Consider the following 14,379-nt stretch of genomic DNA (forward strand, 5'->3'; position numbering starts at 1 on the left):
TATAAAAAGTGTAAGGATTGGAGTATTCACCTGTCCTGTAAATGTGTAAACGTCATCCATGAAACATGCAAACACATACAATACATACTGAAAATGTATGGAGTTGCATGAACAGTAGAATTCCACCATACTCGTTTGTAGTGAAGCTGGTGACTAATGTTAAATTGCACATTTTCGCAATTAGCAATTAGTTAGCTGGCTTTTACCGCTGCGTCACTGATTTCTCAGCTGGAGGTGAAAGTGGACGCTGTTTCCTCAGACCAGCCAGTAATTCGTTGATCGTATCTCTTCTCAGTTTCTTTACAAGCTGTCATATTTTTCGCTGTGATGAGTCTCGTAGCGGCGCCGTATATGATATTCCTTAAATACCGAAACTTGTTGCAAACATGCCAAGCACAAAGGTTTCCCGTGCGTCTCCGTAAATAAATGGGACGTAGTCAAATTTTCTTTGAAAATTCGACACTCTAACTACTTGTCTCTGTTTTGATAACGACATTGTGGCTAATGAGGGAGTACCAGGAGGTGGAGAACAGGGTAGAAACAATGTCATAACAAGGAGCAGGTGGTACATTGATAACGTCTGCTGATTGGTCCGTCTCAGTGATGCGGATTGTCGTCTACTCTGACCAAAATAGTGCGCCCCCTAGCGGAAAATTCTCAAATTACATTTAATTTAAAAAATTAAATCCTTGTCTTTTATGCATTTTTTCACTTTCAAATTGTTCTGCGGGCCTGGTTGAACCCCCTTGCGGGCCGGTTCCGGCCCGCGGGCCGTATGTTTGACACCCTTGATGTAGAGTGTAGAAACGTGTTTCCATGTACAGTAAAATTCGGTCTTTGCTGTCGGCAGTGCATTGGGAGACGTGTTGGTAGAAGAGTGGAAACTTCTTCTTCTTCTTCTTCTTCTTCTTTCGGCTTTTCCCGTTACGTGTTGGTAGAAGAGTGGAAACATTTGTTATAAATATGATTATAGATGTAGATGTGAACATTGCAATAGAGCAGAATGGTTGTGCATCTCTATACGTGACCCTGCAATTGTCTGGCATGAATGAATAAAATATTTGCAATTTTTTAGCCCATTTGCTTTAATTTTTCATACAGCACTTGTCATATTCTAGCAATTGCCTTTTTTGATTTGGTACCATTTTCTGGTAATTTCTTGCTTGTTCGTCTGCGGAGGTTCTCCATCATCCAGGTCAGCCCTCAGCCCAGAGGCTACCTCAGTTCTAATGAGCTGAAACTGAAGAAGCCTCCGGGATGAGGAATCTAGGAATGTTTTTTTTTTTTTTTTTTTTTTTTTTTTTAATTTTATTTGTTTATTATTTTTTATTTATTTTGTATTTATGATTAATTTATATATATATATATATATATATATATATATATATATATTTTTTTTTTTTTTTTTTTTTTTTTTTTTTTCTTGATCCTATTTGGAAGACATTTAGCAGACAGGGCAGAGAACAATCCAAACTACCCACAAACTGTGTAGATATATATAAATATATCTATGTCTGTATGTGGTTGTGTATATATTTAAGTTTGAACATGTATTATGTGCTCCGTTGTATAATCCGGATACCTGATTGGGTGTTAATTTACAGTTGAGCAACTGTAGTTGTTGAGGCCGTTCCTTCAGATGTGCATCCACAAAAACCCAAGTGTTGAACGCAGGAAATTGGAAATGCCGAGAGAGCGAGATTAAAGTCCTCGACCTTTATCCCCTCTCCCTTTCTTTCCCATCTCTTCTTTAGCCTCTGATATGGTCGCAAATGTCTCTGAGCGGCTAGCGAGGCTGAAGGTGGATTCGGATTTTTCTCCCGTAGCCCGAATCTGTCTGTATCCGAATGTTGCCGTCGGACTCAAAGTTATCGGATTAACTGCGGCATCGCAGACAAACTATGGATTTCTGATAAAAACCCTCTGCGCTCACGCGCGTTTTCGATCTTTCATAACGCTGATGCAACCGTATTGAGCCGTGACGCTCTGACACCATTCATCTTAGCGGCTTTTCTTTTAATTACGGCTCTCCCATGGGAGTCGGTCGGGTAGTTAAACAGAGAAATCAGCATTACGGCAATTATTGGCTCACAATGAAATGAATCTTGTCATCTGTAATCATTGGGGGCGTTCATGCCTGGGAGAAAACAGCTTCTCCTCTCCGTCTCGTAGCACGGAGAGGCACTTTGAAACTAACAGATGCAAAGGAGACCCTTCCTTTCTTCAGCAGATAAAGCCGGTCTTTCATGATTCAAGGCCGTCCTGTGTCTACCGCTCTGTTCCCTAATCTTCATTTCCTCTTTGTCCAAGATTCAAGACTTTTATTGTCGTTACACAGAGCGCAACGAAATTTAGAGATAGCGGCTCTCGCGTTCGGTCGAATCGAAAAAACAGATACAAGCTAACCTTAAAAGGCGGGACGTAACGCAACAATGTCTCAGGGTTAGAGATATACGACAAAAAATACAAAATAACCTCTAGAACGGGGTTTCCCAGAGGGCCACATCAGCATAACAATTGCCCTCAAAGGGCCACGTGTAACAGGAACAGTAGAAATGTAACTAAATGCAATGTCAAATAAATGTACCATAATTTCTGGACTATAGAGCGCACCTGATTATAAGCCTCACCCAGTACATTTTAAAAGGAAAAAACATTTTGTACATACGTAAGCCGCACCTGTCTATGACCCGCATGTGCCCACATTGAAACATGAGATATTTACAAACAAAGACGGTGCACAGAAAGACTTTTCAAAGTTTTAATAATATACCTTAGCTTAACACAGCACTAACAGGGCTGGTTAAAAAAACATACCGGTAAGTCACTGAGAGCCGTCTTCATCTTCCTCTTGTGTTCTTCCCGCCGCCGTTTCCAGCGTCTCACCATCGATTCATTTATGCCAAGTTTACACGCAGCAGCTCTTTTTCCTTCTTTATCGGCCAGCTTGATGGCTTTTAACTTGAAAGCTGCGTCATACGCATTTCTTCTTGCATGATGAGGGTCTGTTCATGCTAATTTTATTCATGCACGAAGTGCAAAGTTAGATTAAACTTCCTCAACACATATATTCCACCTGTCTCACTCTTACCGTCTCTGGCGGCCGTTAGAAAAAATGCATAAATTAGCCGCATCATTGCATAAGCCGCAGGGTTGAAAATTACGCTAACTACTGCTTAATGTTAAATAACTCTGGATGTCTTACTTGTTCATTCGGCTTTTGTCAAGACATTCTGCTGCCATCGTTGTTTGGCTTTTAATTCTTGAACAATGTGTTGTTTTTCTGGAAGGCTAACATTAGCATACTTAGCTCATTGACAACCAACACATAAGACGTACCGCTTTTTCACCTTGAAGCAACAACACGTATCTGCTTTCCCCATCTTTCATGAAACAGCCTTCCATCTGCGTCAACTTTTCTCTTCCTGGACATTTAGGGATCATTTGTATTTCTCAATTCCACTTGTTGAAAATGGCATTGGGATGCCGTCACTTGGCGGCTAACATGATCGGAAATGTAGTTGATGGTCGATGCACGCGTTTGGCTTCTTTATTTTCAGACAATTAGACCTTTTAAGACGTTTTCGCGGGACAAACTCAAGGGGGGCCTTGAGTTTGACACATGTGCTCTAGAAGAATAAATAGGGGTCTATTGCACTGCATTGTATGTAAGGTTCAAGAGTTCAAAATTTAGTGGCACATGAAATTTAGTTTTTTGTTTTTGCATTGATTGTCCGCAACCGCCGCCTTGAGGAAAACAGTTGAGGTAAGCGCTTGTGATACCCTCAAGTGATAGTTTACACAAGAACGGCACTTGATAGACCACGATGTTCGCCGAAGATGATTATATTGTGTTTTGCTGAAAACAAGGTCAAAGTGAATATCATTTTAGAGCTTTGGTATCTTTAAAAAGTTGTCATGATGGATTTTACCCTCACCGGCCGCATTAGAAAACACTTTCCTGTCAGGCTTTGCATTTTAAATGGAGGCGAAACCGTCACTGACGGTTCTCATGGACAACATCTGCCGTTTGCGAACCGAAAGAACAGGATCATGGCGGCCGGAGTGACTTTCCTGTGTCGTTCGGCTGCGTCCGACACAGCGGCGTCGCGGAAACCGTCCCTGCTCGCGTTTCAATCCCATGCCTCCGATGTCTCCGCTTCTGAAAGAAAGTGATCTCAATTAGTTTAAGGGCAGGCCTTCGTTCCTCCACAGTCACGCTATCAGTGGGTGACAGAGTCCGAAGAGAGATTGGAGGAAAGTCAAGCGTCCCAAATGGTACGCTGACCTAATGTCGCCTCTGGGGGAACAAAGTGGTGTTACAAGTCAAGGATAAACCATCCTCTTTGGAGGGGTACCTTCGTGCATGGTTAGAAAAAAAAAACCAAAAACGTACAAAAAACAGCAGAAAAAAGATTGGATAAATATGGGTGTCGTCCGTGTTGTTTAAGATTTTCTTCCATTTGAAAAACCCTGGGATTTTTCCATGTGTTTGAAAACCTTTGGTCGCATTGGTTTTTATAAATGATGTGTCAGTTTCGGTACATCAATTATACGTATGTGCGTGAAAGAAGACGCTTTTTGTCAAAAAAAAAAAAAAAACGAAAAAAGAAAATAAACACACCACCAAGAGCGGTGGCTGCAGGTTCGGAACAACAGTCTGTATTTAACAGATAAGTGAAGTTTGATGCTTGCGTTGCTGAAGACGTCTTGTTGAATTTTTATCTCTGCGTGTGTTCTTTTGCCGGACAACCTCTCAGACCTGCTATATTTCAAACTGTCAAGAGCCTGCAGGTGTTTACTTTTCTTGAATTGTGGGAACGGAGCCGCAGATCGAATCGCGCACGTATATATAACGATAAGCGTTGAACATGCAAATCCGCGCGTCATAATTCACTCTTGTCTCGGCCTCATGTTTATAGAGGAAGAGGAAGTCAAATGATGTTTAAAAATAGCATCACGTGCCGATTGACATCTTCCCCGTCACATTCGGACCGCGGTCTTCTCGGGGTCGACAATTAGAGTTGAAAGATAACCGAAGTGACGCGATGGCGTTTCCACATGCATGGATCTAAACATCACCTCAAGGTTACACAAGGGTCTATTTTGTGGCCCCTGCCTGAAATCAAATGAAATCTTTGTTTTAGTGCAGCCCGCGCGTTTTTTTCTCACATGCATCTGAGGGTTTTTATGCAGTGGGTTTCAAAAAACTTTGCAATGTATTTTTTGCTTCAAAATTTGAAAAGAAAATGATTTTTTGATGTAAAAACATTAGTGACATCGTTAAAACGATATTTTCTTTTCTTATGTCTATAAAAACTGCAAAAACAATACCAAAAAAAACAGGCAAAATTAAAAAGATTGCTTTAATAACCAGAATAGCCTTGTAAACGTAATACCTCCTCCTATACATACTACCAATCCATTTTCTAATAAATTCCAGTGGCAAATTTTAACATTCATTCAAATTTTGATATTGCTGATTATGACTTACATCTTAAGAAAACTCAAAAACCCTATCTCAAAATATTAGAATATGAAAAAGTTATTTTTTTTTAATTGCATTACAGAAGATAAAGAACTTTATCACAATATTCTAATTTCTGAGACAGTCCTGTATATATAAAATTTTATAATGTATTATAAATATTTATTTTATTTTATTTTATTTTACTAGCCCAGGCTGAAAATGAAATGAAACATCAAACTGGATATTATTGAGTTTCTCCCCGGAAAAGAAGAACTTCTAGCTGAATATATAGACATTTGTAGCTACCTTTTTCTACACACTTTGAACACTGCGGCTTAAACAATGATATGGCTAATTTGTGGATTTTTTGGGGGCTAACAAGCTTCATGCGGCCAAAACATTTCGCCTCATCATATCGGACGGATGAAATTACCGTGAAGTTCTGAGGCAGATCAATTCGTCATTATTTATTTGTCTTTTTCATGAGCCGTTTCATTAGCATTTCCAGTCCGTATTTGTGGATGGTAGCAGCATGTATTTAATTCAGAGTTAAATTGTAAATATCTCATGTTAGAACGTGAACACCTGCGGCTTATAGACGGGTGCGGTCTATATATGTTCACATATATGCATTTGGTTTTTTTTTAGCCATTGCATTTGGCCGTTTAGTCCGTAAATTAAGGTCTCCGGCCCTCGAAGTCAGTGTTTCATCATCTCGACGGGAAACTAGCTTACGTTTGTCTTCCTCCTCCGCAGCTGCAAAGCGATCTGGACCAGGAGTACCAGGACAAATTTCGTCGGCTACCGGTGGAGATCCAAGAGTTCGTCCAGGACAACAGCAAGGCCAAGCTAAGTGACGAAGGTTTCCACGGAAACCTGGTCGCCTCCACGACGACGGAGAAGCTCAACCACAAGGCCTCGCAGTCGGAGGACGACGCGGAGGAGGGCTCCTTGGAACGAGTCTACGACACGCCTCTCTAGGGATTTCACCTCCACGCTTTGCTTCACACCGGGATACTGATCGGCGGATGCGTTTGCGAGCGCGCGTCCAGGATGGCGCCGTCGGACCCCCGAATTGAACCGGCGGGGAGGAAAAGATCAAATCTGTGCCTGAGCCGGTGAGTAGAGGCCCTTCTCCGCACGGACTGCAGCCCCGTTCGCAAAACCATTTCGTGTAATTGGTACCTTCGTGTGTTTGTACGTCGCCTGTTTGTCGTCGTCTCTTTCGGTACGGCGGCAGGACGCGTTACAAAACACTTAACTATTTACAGGAAATTATTTACTTGAACTATTGCACAGAAAGGGTAGTTTCTTTTTATCATTTTTTTTTTTTTTTTTTTTCTATCCTCATGATCGTGATAGTGGTGGTGGTCAGTGAGGCGTGTGGTACCGAGGTTTTGAATTCACTTCCAGTGGACATTGTCTTTTAGGTGGAGTCAACTTGTACTGTAAACCACCAACTGTATATTCAGCCTTTAAAAGCTTCCATCTTTCTAAGAAGTAGATTCACCTCTATGTATTTGCACTGAAGGCTCACGACATAACTTTGTAACTTAAAACGACTTTAACCCAGAGGCACTGGTGGCTTGCTGGTTCTCCATTTTGTTCTCACAGAACTAAGCCTATGTGTTTGCTGCTAATCTTGTTTTTAATACCTATTCGTTTGGTTTTAATCATTACCCGGTTTCTATATTAGGCATGAAAATATGACGCAGTGCTCTGATATTCAGTTTCGTCCGGCTAATTTTCAACGCGTTGATGTTTTCCGTCTGAGAGGAGGCGAAGGAAAAGTGCGCTGTACAGTCCCTGCATGTATTTCAGCTAATTGTAAATGTTACGGTAGCCTGGTAGCAGAGATGTTTATTAAATGTAAATCTATTTTCTTTGACATATTTAAACTAAACTTGCAAAACAGTGGACGGAATGTGAACTGAAAAGGACTAAAACGACTAATGACGAGACCTTTTCTTTGGACTTATGGCTGGTTATGGTCTTTTTTTTTTTTTTTTCTCCTTCGCCCGCACAGGAAACATGTTGGGATACATTGCTAGTAGATGCAGATGCGTTTACGTTAAATCGGAAAAAAGGTCATTCTCAGTGTCTGTCTGCTGTGCTGAGGGGGTTCAAACTGATTCTTTTAATTTTTCTTTTTTTTTTTTACAGTAAGACCGGACAATACAGCATCACACACAATTTCTTAGAAATGAGAAAAAAAAAAAAAATTACGGTAAAAGTCAAATCGCACTAGTCCTCATTCCTACAAGTTTCTTTGTTTATTTTGTATATCTTTATAACACAAGATTTTCCATCATTGAACCGATATCTCGATCAATCAATATCACAAAGTTGCCCTCTGGATATAGTGAAAATCGTGTTTTCTACGTCGTCCAGCCCGACTGGACCCTGCATGCGGGAAAAAACAAAAACAAAAAACAAACAAAAAAAAAAACCCCAGCCTCCCATTCAGTAACGGCAGGATTGTACAAACGTCCAGCCTCGTCTGCTGAAAACCCTTGTCAACAAAACTAAAGTGATTGATTACCCGACGTGTAAGTACAAACAATTTGTTTTTTGTTTGTTTGTTTTTTTAAGAGACGAACGTTCATATTGATGTGAGAGTCCTGTGCCTTTCAGTTGGTGGGCCTTGTTTGATGTTGATTGTGTGAAATGCATCTTTGTTGAAATTGCCATTATGCTATACTATATGAAATTGTCAGATATTAAATAGATGTATGCACTTTTTAGTACGGTACCACTACTGAGTAATGCTTGTGACGAGCAGTATTTGCCATGAAGAAATGTGAGACGTCCCACTTTATTTAACCCCCCCCCCCCCTTTCCCCATCAGTTTCAGTGTATGCACTCTGGAAATGTAATTGTATGTATGGCATAACGGATAAAACATGAAGGTGATTTAAAAAAAAAAAAAAAAAAAAACATAGTGTAAAGGGAATTTGCCTGTAATTAAAATAAATGTGGCTATTATTGTACATTGCCGGAGTGACATGTGTGATCTGTTTGATTTTTTTTTTTGTTGTTGTTTTGCCGTATTTTCTGGACTATAAGCTGCTACTTTTTTCTAGGTTTTGAACCATGAGGTTTATTCAAAGATGCGGATATTCTGTGGACTTTTCTTCCACCGCTAGGGGTGCTCTAACAGGAATAAGAATCAAAACGAAGACAAGTCAATGCACAGAAGAAAACACACCTTTTTTTATGCAGATAGAACACGAACGACAACTTACCGACTATTAATTATTTTGAAATCCTCGCTCCTTCGTCATGGAACCCACACGAAGAAGTCGGTGCAAGTTTTAAGTCGAAGGCCATCGATCTTGCTATCCAGGGAGGAAACGGCTGTTGCATGTAAGCTGAGCGTCAATGAATCTATGGTGAGGCGCCGGCGGGAAGATGCCAAAAGTCGAGGAAAGCTTTTAGAGGACGTAAAAAAAGATATTCGCAAAAACCGTCCGCATGCGAAAAGCATCCTTTTCTGATGTCTGTCAGTGGATCCTAACAGCGTGGAGTGCTGTGAAAGAAACCGCCATCGCCAACGGCTTCTGAAAGGCTGGACTGCTGCGCTGAGAGAGCGGCGCACCTTCGGAGCAACTTCACCGGTGGATGATCGCGACGCAAAGAGCGAGACGGATGGAGACACATGTGACGAAACGCTTCCGAGGTTGTTTAACTCCGACACCGAAAAAGACGACTTCATGGGTTTCAGCGAAGATGTTTAAAGTGCCTTGTGATTTCAAACACAGAAGAAATGAAGATAAATAAATACTGGTTATTTTCTCTTGGTTCTGTGCTGTTTAAAGTGCCGTGTTAAAAGGCACTGTCAGGAAAGAACCCGTACCCACATATGTACATTTACGGCTCAAAATTCTTAAATATCTAATTTTTCCAATATAAATGTCTATAAACGCGGTGCAGCTTGTATATCCTTCTATCATTATTATTATTTTTTTAAAAGAGTGACTGCGGCTTATATACAGGTGCGGCTTATAGTCCAGAAAATATGGTATTTGCTTGTTTGTTTGTTTGGGCGTTTCATTCGTTCACATTTTATGTTTTCGCATTTTATCATTTCCACATGCATTTAGTGAAAGACCACTTCCAGTTTCGTGTTGCATTTATTTTATCTTTTTTTTTTGCCGTTTGGGTTAGACGCGATGTCAATGCTGTGCAAAGACAATCCGTGCGCTGCGGAGAGGTGACGGATGCTTGGTAAATGTAACAGAGGAGCGGCTGCTTCACGGGAAAGCAGGGCACCTTTCAAGCAATGATCAAAACCCGGCTATAAAAAGTGTTTGACTGCTTATGCGTGGAGGTGAGCGCTGTGGATTTATGTTTGCGTTTGGTATGTATGCCACACTCAGTGTCAGGGGGAAGCAGGTTGAAGCCTTAATGACCTACTTCCCATCATCTCCTTGGCAACAATATCTTTCAAATTCATGTTCGTCTCAGCCTTGGTAGAGCGGCGGTTCTACGGCCGAGTCGCCGTTTAAAGGGAATTGTTAGGACGCGGTTTTGGGGACGTACTTTGGATGGTGTGCAGTCAGTGAACGTGCAGGTTGCCCAGGCAACCCCTTGAATTGACTCTACGAGAATACTGGAATATCTGTTTTTGCCCAGCCTAATTGACTGTAACTGTATTTTATACTTGGGAGAATCAGCTGATTTTGCGTTTATTCAACAGCTACGGTGAGAAGCGCTACTGACTCACACGTCTGCTGATGTTTGGGGGTCATTTAGGTCTGCAGGACCAGCAAGGCTGACCGTGAAAACCTTCTTGAAAACATGTGAAGCCTCTGCTGCCGCTGAAATGTCAATGCCCGGAAGCCCAACGTCAACATTTGATGTTGATATTGCGTTGATTAATTGTGCTGTAATGTAACAACTCTTTTGAAATTGTTGAAATGCTAACATCCACACGATGTAACGCTTCTTTGTTTTTTTTTTGTTTTTTTTTTGTTTGTTTGTTTGTGTTTTTAAATCCATCAACGGTCGTATTTGTCAATGAAATGCTAAATAGACTTTTTTTTTTTTTTTTAATGTCATTTTTTTGATTCGAATTTAATTTAAAACATTATCGTCAAAGTCCGAGCGCTGGGCGATGATAATTCCTCAACAGGTTTTTGTTTCGAAATGATACAATCATTTTAAAATGTGACTAAAAATATGATTTAGTGTTTGATATTTTAGTGTGCGGGGTTCAAGTTTTGCAAATGTTACTTTTCAGCTGTGTGCTCTCCATATGTATGTGTGTGCTAGTGTGTGTGTGTGTTTTCCAGACTTCCTAAACACTATCCTGCTCCTTAGTAGAATCCCAGCAGGCAGCAGGAGATAAGACGAATCGGTCGCCCATAACAACGCCCGTGACCATTCGGAGGCCTCGGAGCACGACGCCAACGAGGAAGTGAGCTAATTAACCCCGAGTTCAGGACGGAAGGACGGCGGCTTTTTAATAAGATTCTCTTGAGTTACATAAACAGCGACGCCCCTTCTAAACTCCCAGGAATATTATCGTCCTGCATCCATCCATCCATCCATCCATCCGTCCATCCATCCATCTGCCGCAGCGACGAAGGAGGAGGAGGTGTCCTGCAACTGGGCGTCGATGAGACACGCCAGGACAGCAGGAGAGGCGAGGAGACGACGACTTCGCTCGGAAGGTACTGAACACACACACACACACACACGTCCGCGTACACGATCGCGGGCGTTGAGAATACACTCGCGTTCCTCTCGTCTTCTCCTCAGACGTTCTAATCCCATCCCAGATAGACGCTTCATCGGATTTTAATCCCAAACTCCGAGCACAACCCGAAAGTAATGTTAACATTAAACCCAACCTTAATCTATTCCTAATCGAATCGTGACGACGGATCCGACGGGATCCCGAGAGACGGTTCGCTAAAACTTCAAACCTCCTCGATTTACAGGGACGAGAACAGACGGTGCGACCTTGCCGTGGAGGATTTTCCTCACCGCCCTTCGAATCGCTCTTTCTCTTATCGGCCTCAGAATAGAAATATAGCCCTTTGACGCTGGCGCATTTTAGGACGGAAACTTATCATCCAGCGAACGCCCGGCTGACTTTATATTGATTTACATTTTACAATACATTAAGTTGCATTATGGGATTTATAGCTTGACTCCAATCCAGTTCCGCTGCTCTGACTTTGACCTTTCCTGAGTCCGTCTCCAAATGCTCCGTCTTTACAGAAGTGGAACTTTGAATTTGTTCTCTGGAAACATAATGTGTCTCACTTTGGGGACGTGAGTTCGTACGTTATTTATTCTATAAGCCCCCAAAGACCACGTTTTCTTAGTTTACGCCGCCGCTTTTTGCTGATTTACATCCAAATCTATAACAGCTAAATAAACATGCCAATGGAAAATTTATGTGAGCTTCGCTTGGCGCTGACCTAAAAGGCCTGCATTAATCTATATATGGGCAAAAACCGTTGAGAAAACACCATCGGAGGCCGATATCTGACTTTAATTTTAATTCCCTCGATAATGACTGAGAGGTTTCTAATGCAGTTTTAGGTAAACAGTGATAAACTCTGCATTGCCGGATATATTAGCGGTGCCGCTAACTAGAAGCGCACTGGAGTCACTGCTGCAGCTGCAGAGCGACAGAGATTTCGTGACAACAAAAGCAGACGGTCACTGCCGTCAAACTCATGTCTCCACGTTGTAGGATATCGTTTTTGAGCAAAAGATTGAATATTCAAAATCAGCGGTCCCTGATTTTTTTTTTTTTTTTGTACATGAGATCAGTTTTACGGATGAAAATGTTTCCGCGGCCCAGTTTGAGGCGCCGTCGGTTCACAGTATTTAATCTGAAAACAACAATTGCACTTTATATAAGGCGGTTACATTAATCGTGCACTATAATATCAATTCAGCGTAATGTAGAGTCGGCTGGAGCCCCGGGCCCCCGCGGTCTCGTCGTTTGCTCGTTTCCTCCAGAAAAAAGCTCTCAGCGACTTGTTTCCGGCTCATTTTTTTTTTCAAGGTTGAGCATGTTTTAGCCGATGTGCGAAATGGCGCGACAAAGTAAAGTTCGGCAGTAAGGCGAAGGTGGAAACAGATGTTTTTAAAAATAAGATGCGAAAAAAAAAAAAAATCTAATTTGTACGAAAGAAGGTTTCCAGTTCTGAATGATTTGTGGAGCCGCGCCGGTTCGGGGATTCTAAAAAAAACCTCCATTTACTGGTTATTGGTAATCGTAAATAACACGATTCATCGATACATTCTGCGATAGCTGGATTGACTCCTGCTAGCGATTACGGCGCCACCTGTTGTTCGCTGCAAATACCTGCACACCAGGTGTTTCAAACACACCAGTACGATAGTTCACCGGTTTACATTGTGAGAACAGATATTCACTTACGCCGCTAAATGTGTGTCACGGCAGCATTTGGCTCAGGTTTTATCGTTTAGTCCGAGCTACAAAAGCGACAACAACAACACGGATCGGGGAGGAGCCGGTGCATTTATTTTTCATGGCGACGCATCATTCAAATTTCACCCCCGCGCTCCCTCAGCTCTTTGTCACGGGCTGAACATTTGCACTGATCAATGTAGGAACTTGTGTGTGTGTGTGTGGGTTTGCGTCTTGGTGTGTGTGTGGTCACTGCTTTGCTGCTACTATTATGTTTTACAAAGTTCCAGGCCCAAAGGCTGCATACATCATGTGCCGGCTGAGCGAAACGCCGGCTGTCTCACAGGAAATACCTTGTGAGAGAAATAGGGAAGGATTGGGAAGAGGAATCTATATTGTTTTTTCAAAATGATTGAAATTTTTTTTTTTTTTAAGAGATAAATCGAAATTTCCAGCGTATTCATGCGCGGCGCGATATTGAATTTTGATACTCCAGCGTTTGAAATGCCACTTTTAAAAGTCTCACTATCAGTTGCTCTTGTGTGCCTGCATGTAATGAATGAGTGAAGGATAAAAATCGTCTTTTTACGAGGCTGGGAGAAATGGCGCCGTTGCTTAGTTAGCCTTGCAGTTGACTTGCTGGTTGTCTTTGTTGAAAATGGTAATATGGTGTCAAGTGTTATTTGTTCAGAAAAAAAAAAAAAACCCCGCAGGTGATTCTGCAAGAGTATTTGCTGTGCAAATAGCCCATAATGTTTTATTTTGTGCGAGGTATCAGTCGAGTTGGCGGGGGCCCGAGTCGAGTTGATGAATGGGAGGAGACGATGCCAAAACAAAAATGTTGCATCAGCTTTTTATCCGGTTCTTCCTGTAAAAAAAAAAAAAAAAAAAAAAGAACAGCACAGTTTTATTAAAGAGTGGATGTTTTTCCATGTTTTTCATTAAGCTTAACATGGATGTCGTTTTCTGCTGGCAAATGAGTCTCTCATCGCTCCTTCCAAAGCGACCGGCTAGTGTCTGCAGCCGTTTTAACGGGTTTCGAGTCCAGAATCCCGAGCGAAACCGAAGACGGTCTTTCTGTTTCCTCTGCGGCAGAGAAGGAAGTTCAGGTTCCCACAGCGTCCCCGGGGATCTTTCAACCAACCTAAATTAAATGTAATACAGTCACAGCCCCTGCTGTTAAATCTAGGACTGGGAAAAATGGAGAGGAAAAAAGGAAATAATTTATATTGCAATATTTAAATCCCTTTTTTTTTCCCCTCCCTGACAAAGTCACAATATCTTTTTTTTTTTTTTTAATCAAATGCACTTAATAGATCCACATTGATCTCAAAGCCTTGCATTGTAGCATGTCTTCCTCATTTTTTTTGCCGTGATATTTGACATGAACTGATTAAATTAAATATCTGCAATCAACTCCACCTTTATGTTGAATTGATATAATTTCAACTGTCATTCAAATAATGTAATAAGAGAAAATAATTATTTAAAAAAAAAAAAAAGCGTCCGTAAA

General features: G+C 41.4%; 1 protein-coding gene across 2 annotated transcripts in view; it reads left to right on the top strand.

The window, feature by feature from the left end:
• plcb1l (phospholipase C beta 1-like) overlaps positions 1–8,462 on the top strand; it is a 189,453-nt gene extending 180,991 nt beyond the window's left edge. Inside the window, exon 33 of one of the 2 annotated variants that reach the window (XM_086166987.1) lies at positions 6,227–8,462. In XM_086166987.1, coding sequence (XP_086023113.1) covers positions 6,227–6,451 — 225 coding nt within the window. In that variant the 3' untranslated portion in view covers positions 6,452–8,462. The remainder of the gene's footprint in view (positions 1–6,226) is intronic. The other variant, XM_086166988.1, reaches the window with a different exon arrangement.
• The last annotated feature ends 5,917 nt before the right edge of the window (positions 8,463–14,379 follow it).

Source organism: Fistularia commersonii, chromosome 20, assembly GCF_037954325.1.
Source record: "Fistularia commersonii isolate RoL2024-O1a breed Wild chromosome 20, RoL_Fcom_v1.0, whole genome shotgun sequence".
NCBI classification, from domain to species: Eukaryota; Metazoa; Chordata; class Actinopteri; order Syngnathiformes; family Fistulariidae; genus Fistularia; species Fistularia commersonii.